The sequence below is a fragment of the Bubalus bubalis genome, chromosome 16 (assembly GCF_019923935.1).
Source record: "Bubalus bubalis isolate 160015118507 breed Murrah chromosome 16, NDDB_SH_1, whole genome shotgun sequence".
In the NCBI taxonomy this organism is placed as follows: Eukaryota; Metazoa; Chordata; class Mammalia; order Artiodactyla; family Bovidae; genus Bubalus; species Bubalus bubalis.
Window position 1 is genome coordinate 4,239,954 of NC_059172.1, and position 12,508 is coordinate 4,252,461.

Genomic DNA, 12,508 nt, shown 5'->3' on the forward strand with positions numbered 1-12,508 from the left:
GTCTCTCTTTTACTGATTCTAATAGCTGTTGTGTAGCCAGACTGTGCACATGTCATGTACCCCAGCCAAAGTGCCATCATTCTAACTGAGAAGTAGGTAGAATTAGTGTCATTTTGCAAGTACAAAGCTACATATTTCTCCTCACAAATTAAATTAATATTCATGTGGATTATTTTGCACATTTTTTACCTAAGTATTATATCAAATACTAATTTCTTTTTACTTGAAAGAAGGAATATTTGGGTGCTCTCTTTTTTCTTAATAACACATCCTGACTTAATAGTGTAAACATAGTTTGCTTCTCTCTTGTAGCTCGGTTCGTCTAGTACAGCGATGAGGCAACAAGTTTACAACTTGGACATCCATAATGTTTCTATGTCTTCTGATATAAGTAAACAAATAAATATCCTGATATCTCAACACAGAAATGCATAGCCACTGAAATGTCATTCACACATTAAGATCATGCATTTAAATCATCACAAAATGCATAATTTATCTACAGAGATGTAGATATAAAATAAGAATGATGTATAGGAGAACAAATATTTCTCTTTGTCCAGTGTTCTTTTTTAATAATTATAGTTATATATTTATTGTTGGATATGCAGGATCTTCATTTCTGTGAGGGCTTTTCTCTAGCTGTGGCCAGTGGAGGGAATCTCTAGCTGCATAGGCTGATCTCTAGTTGCAGTTCATGGGCTTTTCATTGCAGTGGCATCTCCTGTTGCCCAGCGCAGGTTCTAGAGCATGTGGACTTCAGTGGTTTTAGCACATGGGCTCAAGAGTTGTGGCTCCCAGTCTCTAGAGCACAGGCTCAACTGTTGTAGCATTTGAGCTCAACTGCTCCATGGCTGGTGGGATCTTCCTGGATCAGGGATCAACCCGTGTTTCCTGCACTGGCAGGTGGATTCTTTACAATGAGCCACCAGGGAAGTCCTCTTTGTCCAATGTGAGCTTTTATTTTCCTCAGGGGAAAGCAGAAGCACATATAAACTCATTTCCATTCATTCACACATACATCATGGGCAACATTTCAAAGCTGTTTGTATGTAAGCAAACTGGGGATTTTGATTAAATTATAATAATATCATTGTGTCTGTAATGCAAAACTTAACCTCCCTAAAGAATTTAAGCTCTTACTTAATGTTACTATTTGGGTGAGCTAAACGTAATTCCTTTTGTCTGTAAGACTATTTATTTACCATTTATTGGAAAACTCTTGGCATTCCAAATTAGTTGATGATTACTAATAAATTTTAAAATGTAATTTTAAAGCTTTTAAATTAAGGATAGTTTTCATTTAGAATAGTTTTGTAAAATGGCTTTTAAAACTGAATGCTATTGCTACATTCGGAGAAGACAATGGCACCCCACTCCAGTACTCTTGCCTGGAAAATCCCATGGACAAAGGAGCCTGGTAGACTGCAGTCCATAGGGTCTCTAAGAGTCGGACACAACTGAGCGACTTCACTTTCACTTTTCACTTTCATGCATTGAAGAAGGAAATGGCAACCCACTCCAGTGTTCTTGCCTGGAGAATCCCAGGGACGGGGGAGCCTGGTGGGCTGCCGTCTCTGGGGTCGCACAGAGTCGGACACGACAGAAGCGACTTAGCAGCAGCAGCAGCATTGCTACATTTGTTTCTATGTTTACTGGCATCATTATAGTTAAGCATCTTCAGCATAAAGTGTACTTATCTTTCTCAGTCACCCTCTCTCTTTCTTGATCTCTCCCTCACTAACACACACACACACACACACACACACACACACAAATACCACAGTTTCTTCTTCTGAAATCTACATTTCCTTGAGAGAGTGCAGATTACACTGTAGTGACCTATTGCCAGTAAGTTTACCTGATGCATTTTCTCCACAGTTAGTGAGAAGGAACTGAGGACTCCTGCATACTTGGGCACTGAAATTGCAATCATGAACTTAGCTCTCAGGGGTTCATGAAATTCTATTAGCTATTTTGTCTTAAAAATACTAAGCCAATAATTTATTTCAAATACTCTTAGGTTGAAAAAGCTCCAAAGTTTCTGGGAGAAAGTGAAAGTGAGAGTGAAATTCAGTCGTGTCTGACTGCGACTCATGGACTATACAGTCCATGGAATACTCCAGGCCAGAATGCTGGGGTGGGTAGCCTTTCCCTTCTGCAGGGGACCTTCCCAACCCAGGGATTGAACCCTGGTCTCCCAAATTGCAGGTGGATTCTTTGCCAGCTGAGCCACAAGGGAAACCAGGTAAGGATAGGTAGGGATGAATTTTGTGTGCCTATTATGTGTTCAGTGTGTCTCTATGTGTTCCAATAGGTGTGAAGTGTGTATGTGTGTGTGTGTGTGCATGCTCAGTCATGTCCAGCTCTTTGCAACCCCATGGACTGTAACACACCAGGCTCCTCTGTCCGTGGAATTTCCCAGACAAAACTACCAGATGAGTATGCTATTTCCTTGTCCAGGGGATCTTCCCGAAGCAGGGACTGAACACTTGTCTCTCGTGTCTCCTGCAGGACTCTTTACCACTACCCCCACTTGAACAGGATATGATGTTACACACCTTCTTGCATCCTTCATAAGACCTAACAAATGCTTTGTATTAAATAATTATGAAGAGTGCAATAATAGAACACTGTGCATTTTTTCAGATTGTTCTAATTTCACATTATGAATCAGGCAATTGAAACTATAAGTGATACAATGTAATAAGGACTGTATAAGTAATATGAGCTAAATATCCCATGTGGCTTAGACAGTAAAAAATTTACCTGTGATACAGGAGATCCAGAAGGTCAGGAAGAACCCCTGGAGAAGGGCATGGCAGCCTACTCCAATATTCTTGCCTGGAGAATTCCATGGAACATGAGAAACTCTGGGCTGGAAGAAGCACGCACTGGAATCAAGATTGCCAGGAGAAATATCAATAACCTCAGATATGCAGATGACACCACCCTCATGGCAGAAAGTGAAGAGGAACTAAGAAGCCTCTTGATGAAAGTGAAAGAGGAGAGTGTAAAAGTTGGCTTGACAATGTTCAGAAAACTAAGATCATGGCATCTGGTCCCATCACTTCATGGGAAATAGATGGGGGAACAGTGGAAACAGTGGCAGACTTTATTTTGGGGGGCTCCAAAATCACTGCAGATGGTGACTGCAGCCATGAAATTAAAAGACGCTTACTCCTTGGAAGGAAAGTTATGATTAACCTAGATAGCATATTCAAAAGCAGAGACATTACTTTGCCAACCAAGGTCCATCTAGTCAAGGCTATGGCTTTTCCAGTGGTCATGTATACATGTGAGAGTTGGACTGTGAAGAAAGCTGAATGCTGAAGAATTGATGCTTTTGGAGACTCCAGGAGTTGGTGATGGACAGGGAGGTCTGGCGTGCTGCAGTTCATGGGGTCTCAAAAAGTTGGACAAAACTGAGCGACTGAACTGAACTGAGGAGCCTGGTAGGTTACAGTCCATGAGGTCGCAAAGAGTTGGACATTACTGAGTAACTAACACTTTCACTTTCAGTGTGGGAAATGAAGGTGAGGAAGTGATAAGCTTTACGTGGGTAGCCCCAAAGAAATGATGGTGAAAGAGGTGGTCATTTTTACATGAATTGCAAAAGTAGATTCTGCTTTATCTACATCTTTGGGGCCTGAAGAATAGAATCATGAAACTCAGTCTCTTGCTAAGTGTGTTGTCCTGCCTAGATTTCTCTGTGATAAATGAGTGATCCTCCTGGCTACTTATATTGAGAACCATATTTGTACCATAAAACCCAAGGGCATCACATGAGGCTGTTTAGTGTCCTGTAGAGGATGGCCTTAAAAATTAAACTTAGAAAAACATTAAGGTGATAAAATTAATTGGCAGTTGAAAAGTATCCTGGGTCAAAGGTAGGTTTCTCTGAAAGATACTAGATCCAAAACTTCTGTGAGGAGTCGATTCCTATTCCTGGGGAGCACGTGGATTTTCTCAAGTTAGAAGTTTTTCTCTCAAGATCCACTCAGAGCGCTAACTTATACGCACCAAATATGTTTATACCAATTACCAAAGTATGGTTTAATTGTAACACTAGGGCTTCTCAGCCTTAATCTGAGATGTATCTAAGTGTTAGTTAGATATATGCCTCTCTTACCTGTGTCAGTCACCTATTTGAAAATCTGATAATCATTCATTTTCTTTATTGAATGAATATTTCTTGCACTTCTACCATGTGCCCCATGTGTCATGGGTCCTGGGGCAGGGTCATGCCCAAGGCTCTCTAATAAAAGGTTTATTGCAACAGAAAAACAAGAATAGCTTTGAAAGAAAATCAGCAATTTCCTTCATAGTTCTTTGTAAGCAGAAATAGGCTCTTGTTATAAGAACTGAAGGGGAAGCAGTGTGAGTACACTGATCTGGGGAGGAAAGGAAACAAGTTTGATGGATGGGCATAAATTGCTAGGCCAATGAGTTAAAATGATCGAATGTATACACCACTAATATTATTAACGATTTTGTAGTTGTGCAAAGGACATTTTTTTTGTGTGGGGACCATGCTGCTAAGCTGTATGATTTTAGTTCTCCACCCAGGAACCTGGACCCACGACAGTGAAAGCACCTAGTCTTAACCACTGGATGACCAGGGAATTCCCACAAAGGACATATTTTTGTTTCCCAAGTACATAAAACCATACGTGTGCATGCTAAGTCACTTCAGTTGTGTCTGAATCTTCGAGACCCTATGGACCTGGACTGTAGCCTGCCTGACTTCTCTGTCCATGGGATTCTCTAGGCAAGAATACTGGACTGGGTAGCCATTCCCTTCTCCTCCGAGGAGTCTTCCTGACCCAAAGATTTAACTCCCCAGCATCTCTTAAGTGTCCTGCATTGGCAGGTAGTTTTTTTCTGTTGTTGTTGTTTTGTTTTATTTTAACCACTAGCACCACCTGGGAAGCTCACATAAAATCATAATAGAGCATTAAGCATATACCAGTCATGCAGTGGAGGGAGAAGGCAATGGCAACCCCCTTCAGTACTCTTGCCTGGAAAATCCCATGGACAGAGAAGCCTGGTAAGCTGCAGTCCATGGGGTCACTAAGAGTCAGACACGACTGAGCGACTTCACTTTCACTTTTCACTTTCATGCATTGGAGAAGGAAATGGAAACCCACTCTAGTGTTCTTGCCTGGAGAATCCCAGGAACAGAGGAGCCTGGTGGGCTGCCATCTATGGGGTCGCACAGACTTGAACACAATGGAAGCGACATAGCAGCAGTCATAGAGTGGAAGAGGCGTCCCTGGTGGCTCAAATGGTAAAGAATCTGTCTGCAATGCAGGAGATCTGGGTTCAATCCTTAGGTCAGGAAGACCCCCTGGAGAAGGGAATGGCAACCAACTTGAGTATTCTTGCCTGGAGATCCCATGGGCAGGGGTGCCTGGTGGGCTAAAGTTCACAGGGTCACAAAGAGCTGGATACAACTGAATGACTCAGTTCAGTTCAGTCGCTCAGTCCTGTCTGACTCTTTGCGACCCCATAAATTGCAGCAAGCCAGGCATCCCTGTCCATCACCAGCTCTTGGAGTTCACCCAAACTCATGTCCATCAATTCGGTGATGACATCCAGCCATCTCATCCTCTGTCATCCCCTTCTCCAACTGCACCCAATCCCTCCCAGCCTCAGGGTCTTTTCCAATGACTCAACTCTTAACATTAGGTGGCCCAAGTATTGGAGTTTCAGCCTCAGCATTAGTCTTTCCAATGAACACCCAGGACTGGTCTCCTTTAGAATGGACTGGGTGGATCTGCTTGCACTCCAAGGGACTCCCAAGAGTCTTCTCCAACACCACAGTTCAAAAGCATCAATTCTTTGGTACTCAGCTTTCTTCACAGTCCAACTCTCATATCCATACATGACCACTGGAAAAACCATAGCCTTGACTAGACGGACCTTTGTTGGAAAAGTAATGTCTCTGCTTTTGAATATGCTATCTAGGTTGGTCATAACTTTCCTTCCAAGGAGTAAGCATCTTTTAATTTCATGGCTGCAATCACCATCTGCAGTGATTTTGGAGCCCAGAAAAATAAAGTCTGACACTGTTTCCACTGTTCCCCCATCTATTTCCCATGAAGTGATTGGGACCAGATGCCATGATCTTCGTTTTCTGAATGTTGAGCTTTAAGCCAACTTTTCCACTCTCCTCTTTCACTTTCATCAAGAAGCTTTTTAGTTCCTCTTCACTTTCTGCCTTAAAGGTGGTGTTATCTGCATATCTGAGGTTATTGGTATTTCTTCTGGCAATCTTGATCCAGCTCGTGCTTCCTCCAGCCCATCGTTTCTCATGATGTACTCTGCATATAAGTTAAATAAGCAGGGTGACAATATACAGCCTTGATGTACTCCTTTTCCTATTTGGAACCAGTCTGTTGTTCCATGTCCAGTTCTAACAGTTGTTTCCTGACCTGCATCTAGGTTTCTCAAGAGGCAGGTCAGGTGATCTGGTATTCCCATCTCTTTCAGAATTTTCCACAGTTTATTGTGATCCACACAGTCAAAGGCTCTAGCATAGTCAATAAAGCAGAAATAAATGTTTTTATGGAACTCTCTTGCTTTTTCCATGATGCAGCAGATGATGGCAATTTGATCTCTGGTTTCTCTGCCTTTCCTAAATCCAGCTTGAACATCTCAAAATTCATGGTTCACGTATTGTGGAAGCCTGGCTTGGAGAATTTTGAGCATTACTTTTTAGTGTGTGAGATGAGTGTAACTGTGTGGTTCAGTTCAGTTCAGTCACTCAGTCGTGTCCAACTCCTTGAGATCCCATGAATCACAGCACCCCAGGCCTCCCTGTACATCACCAACTCTGGAGTTCACTCAAACACATGTCCATCAAGTCGGTGATGCCATCCAGCCATCTCATCCTCTGTTGTCCCCTTTTCCTCCTGCCCTCTGTCCCTCCCAGCATCAGAGTCTTTTCCAATGAGTCAACTCTTCGCATGAGGTGGCCAAGATACTGGAGTTTCAGCTTTAGCATCATTCTTTCCAAAGAACACCTAGGACTGATCTCCTTCAGAATGGACTGGTTGGATCTCCTTGCAGTCCAAGAGACTCTGAACTATGTGGATCACAATAAACTGTGGAAAATTCTGAAAGAGATGGGAATACCAGACCGCCTGACCTACCTCTTGAGAAACCTATATGCGGGTCAGGAAGCAACAGTTAGAACTGGACATGGAACAACAGACTGGTTCCAAATAGGAAAAGGAGTACATCAAGGCTGTATATTGTCACCCTGCTCACTTAACTTATATGCAGAGTACATCATGAGAAACCCTGGGCTGAAAGAAGCATAAGCTGGAGTCAAGATTTCTGGGAAAAATATCAATAACCTCAGATATGCATATGACATCACCCTTATGGCAGAAAGTGAAGAGGAACTAAAAAGGTTCTTGAAAGTTCGCTTAAAGCTCAACATTCAGAAAACAAAGATCATGGCATCTGGTCCCATCACTTCATGGGGAATAGATGGGGAACTGTGGAAACAGTGTCAGACTTTATTTTTGAGGGCTCCAAAATCACTGCAGATGGTGATTACAGCCATGAAATTAAAAGAAGTTTACTCCTTGGAAGGAAAGTTATGACCAAACTAGATAGCATATTAAAATGCAGAGACATTACTTTGGCAACAAAGGTCCATCTAGTCAAGGCTATGGTTTTTCCAGTGGTCATGTATGGATGTGAGAGTAGGACTGTGAAGAAAGATGAATGCTGAAGAATTGATGCTTTTGAACTGTGGTGTTGGAGAAGACTCTTGAGAGTCTCTTGGAGTGCAAGAAGATCCAACCAGTCCATCCTAAAGGAGATCAATCCTGGTGTTCATTGGAAGGACTGATGTTGAAGCTGAAACTCCAATACTCCAGCCACTTGATGGGAAGAGCTGACTCATTGGAAAAGACCCTGAGCTGGGAAAGATTGAGGGCATGAGGATAAGGAGACTACAGAGGATGAGATGGTTGCATGGCATCACGGACTCAATGGACATGGGCTTGGGTGGACCCCAGGAGTTGGTGGTGGACAGGGAGGCCTGGTGTGCTGCGGTTCATGGGGTCACAAAGAGTTTGACATGACTGAGCGACTGAACTGAACTGACTGAAAAGGAGTGAATGAAAAATATACAAATGAGACAATTTAGGGAATGGAGTGAGACAAAAACAGAGCATGCTGATAAACACAGAAATAAGAAGAAGCAGGATGCACACAGAATGGTCAAAGATCTCTTTGAAGAAGTGACTTTTCAGTTATTGGGAAGTAGCCAGCTATGTTGGAGAAGGAAATGGCAACCCACTCCAGTGTTCTTGCCTGGAGAATCCCAGGGATGGTGGAGCCTGGTGAGCTGCCGTGTATGGGGTCGCACAGAGTTGGACACAATTGAAGTGACTTAGCAGCAGCAGCAGCAGCCAGCCATGTAAAATATTGAGGATAAAGAGAATGAAAATATGAAAAATTAAAAGAGGAAATATTTTTAAAAGTGTATAAACTTTGTGATTGTATCATGTCTCCCTCCAACTAGTAGCAACTCACAATTTGGAATTTGATTAATCACTGTGAAGTATTTTCCTACCCCTGAAATTATTCATAGGGTAATTATATACACCATAGAGAAAACGATTTGGGCACATAACATAGGCACTGATATTTCAGTTGTGGTCTGTGTTCACCTGTACCCTATATTTTCATGATCATAGATATTCTGGCTGCTAAGTGTGGATATACTAAACCAGATGAGAGTTGCTGATTTTCACTGGGAGATAAAGCTAAAACCAAGAATTTTCATGTATAAAAATTCTTGACTCTGCTTGGTGAATCCATAATTACCTAATTAACAAAGTTTTACTTGGATTATTGGTACAACTAACTATAAGAGGATGAGATGGTTAGATAGCATCACCAACTCAAAGGACATGAGTCTGAGCAAACTCTGGGAGATAGTGAAGGACAGAGGAACCTCGCATGCTGCAGTCCATGGGGTCTCAAATAGCCGAATATGACTTAGAGGACTGAACAATTATGATACAAACCAGAATCTCATGTAGCTTGTTCAATTTCATGTTACAAAACTTTGACTACTTCTAGATATAAATTAATAAATAATAAATATAATATAGCAAATATATTTGACATAAAGTTGGTTTTGATGTGTGTAAATTAATTATTATAAGCAATTATAACTATAGGCCATTTATATCATAATATTATCCTAAAGCAATATTATTATGGGGATCTTAAATTCCAAAGATGATGTAAATCCTACAGATGCATCCCTAAATACTCAGAGCAGTTTACTTCTTGGAAGACTTATTTGGGGAAATGTATTAAATGGAGAAAATATTCCTTGAGGACATTTTCCTTGTAATGACATTAAATTTGAAAATAAATAACTAGACAAATAATGGATTGTTGCTGAAAAGCAGTAGAAACTGAAATAAGACAGTAATTTTGAAAACATGGCACCTGAATTTTATTTTATATGTATATAGAATTTATCTATTGATATAATTTTGATACAGTGATTGAACCACTTGCAGTTTACTTTTCTAACTGGTAAACTGATACAGTCCGTGTTGTTAAATACCTCTTACCTCATCCTGCAAGCAGCAGTAATCAAGCAAGTGAAATATATAGCTAAATAAAATAACACATGACTAGGATTTTCATAATTTGAAAGCTTTTGGTATCATATGCTGACATAGTGTAGAAAAGTATGTCAATGACTAGATTGTAAGACCAAGGTTTTAGACAATCATCCCGTAAAATTGTGTGGATAAGAAGATACCTTCTGGACTTCCCTGGTGGCACAGTGGATAAGAATCTGACTACCAATATAGGGGACATAAGTTCGATCCCTGCTTGGAGGAAGATTCCACGTGCCATGGAGCAACTAAGCCCGAGTGCCATAACTACTGAGCCTGCGCTCTAGAACCTGCGAGCCACAGCCATTGAAGCCTGCTCACCTAGAGTCAGTGCTCCACAACAGGAGAAGCCCTGCAGTGAGAAGCCCACACACCCCAACCAAGAGGAGCCCAAGTGCAGCCAAAAATAAATAAATACATTTTTTAAAAAAAAGGATATCTTCCAAGTCATAGGAAAATGAGTAAGTTAATATTGCATGTGTATTTGTATTAATATTGACAATGAGAGGCAACCATCATACACAAAATTAGTATTCAATGGAATTTCAATGATTCACTCTTCTTACTTCCCTGTTCGGCACAAAGTGGTTGTCTGACCTTGGTTGAATATTTACATTTATGAGTCTCAAGTCTTTTTCTATAAGACAATACGTTGAAATGGATGTAGTCATTCTCTGATGACTCTCAGTCTAGCTTTACTTTTACTGGAACTCTATGAGGTTAACATCATTGTAATAATTTCGCAAAAATAAGTGTCTAATACTAGTAGTATATGAATGTAATTGTCTGTTTTAGAGTTAAGAAACTAATAAATATTGCAATAATTACCTATAAGGCCTATTAAAGGAAATAAATGTGATTATATAGTTTTACTTTAGACTTTGTGCAAAGTCTACATTGATTTTTCTATCATTTGAACTAGAATACTAATAAACATGACTCAAAATTTTCAAGAATAAAATAAATCCATTCGTTTCTTTTAATTTGTCCATAGGCAATACAGACTGGGTCTAAGTGAAGGCAAAGCCAAAGTTCACAGATGTGACAGAATTTGTTCTTCTGGCGTTGACCAGTCATCAGGAGGTTCAAGTTCTCTTTTTTGTGGTGTTTCTAGTAGTTTACATGATCACTCTGATAGGGAACATTGGTATGATTATTTTGATCAGCATCAGTCTCCAGCTTCAGAGCCCCACGTACTTTTTCTTGAGTCATTTGTCTTTTGTGGATGTGTGGTTCTCTTCCAATGTCACTCTGAAGATGCTGGAAAACTTACTATCAAAAACCATTTCCTATGTGGGGTGTTTGGTGCAGTGTTACTTCTTCACACCCCTTGTCCACATGGAAGTATATATCTTGGCTGTGATGGCCTTTGATTGCTACATGGCCATCTGCAACCCTCTGCTTTATGGCAGTAAAATGTCCAGGACTGTCTGTGATCATCTCATCTCTGTGACGTACATCTATGGGTTCTCTGTCAGCCTAATCTGCACGCTGTGGACATATGGCCTGTGCTTCTGTGGAAACTTTGAAATCAACCACTTCTACTGGGCTGACCCTCCTCTTATCAAGACTGCCTGTGGAGGGGTCCACATTAAAGAATGCACCATGATTGTTATTGCTGGGATTAATTTCACACATTCCCTCTCAGTGGTTCTCATTTCCTATACCCTCAGCAGAGCAGCCATGCTGCACATGCGCTCTGCCAATGGCAGGAGGAAGGCATTCTCCACTGTTACAATGTTTTATAGGACTCTCCTCTTCATGTATCTCAGGAGGCCCACTGAAGAGTCTGTGGAGCAGGGGAAGATGGTGGCTGTGTTTTACACCACAGTGATTCCCATGCTGAATCCCATGATCTACAGTTTGAGGAACAAAGATGTGAAAGAAGCAGTCAACAAAGCAATCGTCAAGGCAAACTTGAGGCAGTGAACCTACAATACATAATTCCGTGTATGCCACTTCCTGTTATAAATGTCCAGGCATATAAATTCCCTGTTTAAAATAGACTGTATACAGGCAACACTTAAATATACTAAGAGGTCCAGCCTAACACAGCGATGGTTAGACTGAATCCATTCACCCCATGAATGGATTCTCAGGACTAAGCCTCCCTTATCTACGTGTGCAAACATACTAACCCTGATCTATTACTGATAGTCACAGTGTATGTAAAATTGTGCTAAGTGTAGTCATTGGATAACTGATAAGCACATTTGGATAAGCACATGCTAATTTGGAGGGTATCTTTGTAAGAGTCGAATATGATTTCTTAGGATACTTTCTATATAAAATTGCTCTTCACTTGTTTTATAAGTAATATATAAGTTCATGAGAAAAATTAAGACTTCATCACTTTTCCATGAATATAAAAGTTGGTGAACTCTCATTTACCAAGAAAGCTTTCAATAACATTCATACATGCATGGACTTTTGAAAACAAAAATGTATTCAGAATCTTCAACTAGTCCTGGGAGCCAGCGTGAGGAACTCTGCCCGTGGCAAAGGTCATGAGGAAGGAGCCTCAGCATATGCAAAGGCGGGATCGAGCCTCAGGAGTCCCCCTGGAAATTCTCGAGCACCTACCCCCAAAACCAGAGTCTGCCTGCTTTACTGCTTTGTGCTCTCACCTACACCTCTGACTTTATGGGGAGCTGTCCCCCACCACCTCTCTCTGAAAAAGAGTTAACTTACAGCTCCAGTTAATAAAGTTCCTGGGTGTGACAAGAGTGTTTCAACCTACCAACTCCTTTGGAAGTCCTCTAGCCTGCCTGAAAGGGTTCTTCCAGCCACATGTGATTGTTCACAGCCTCCCAACCATGAGAGACATGAGATGTTCTAAATTG

At 41.1% G+C, this 12,508-nt stretch overlaps 1 protein-coding gene across 1 annotated transcript; it reads left to right on the plus strand.

Moving 5' to 3' along the window:
- Positions 1 to 333: 333 nt before the first annotated feature.
- LOC123465017 (olfactory receptor 5M9-like) lies at positions 334 to 11,594 on the plus strand. The gene is made up of 2 exons (XM_045163041.1): positions 334 to 391; positions 10,681 to 11,594. The coding sequence occupies exons 1-2, from the start codon at positions 334 to 336 to the stop codon at positions 11,592 to 11,594; spliced, it is 972 nt and encodes a 323-aa protein (XP_045018976.1).
- The last annotated feature ends 914 nt before the right edge of the window (positions 11,595 to 12,508 follow it).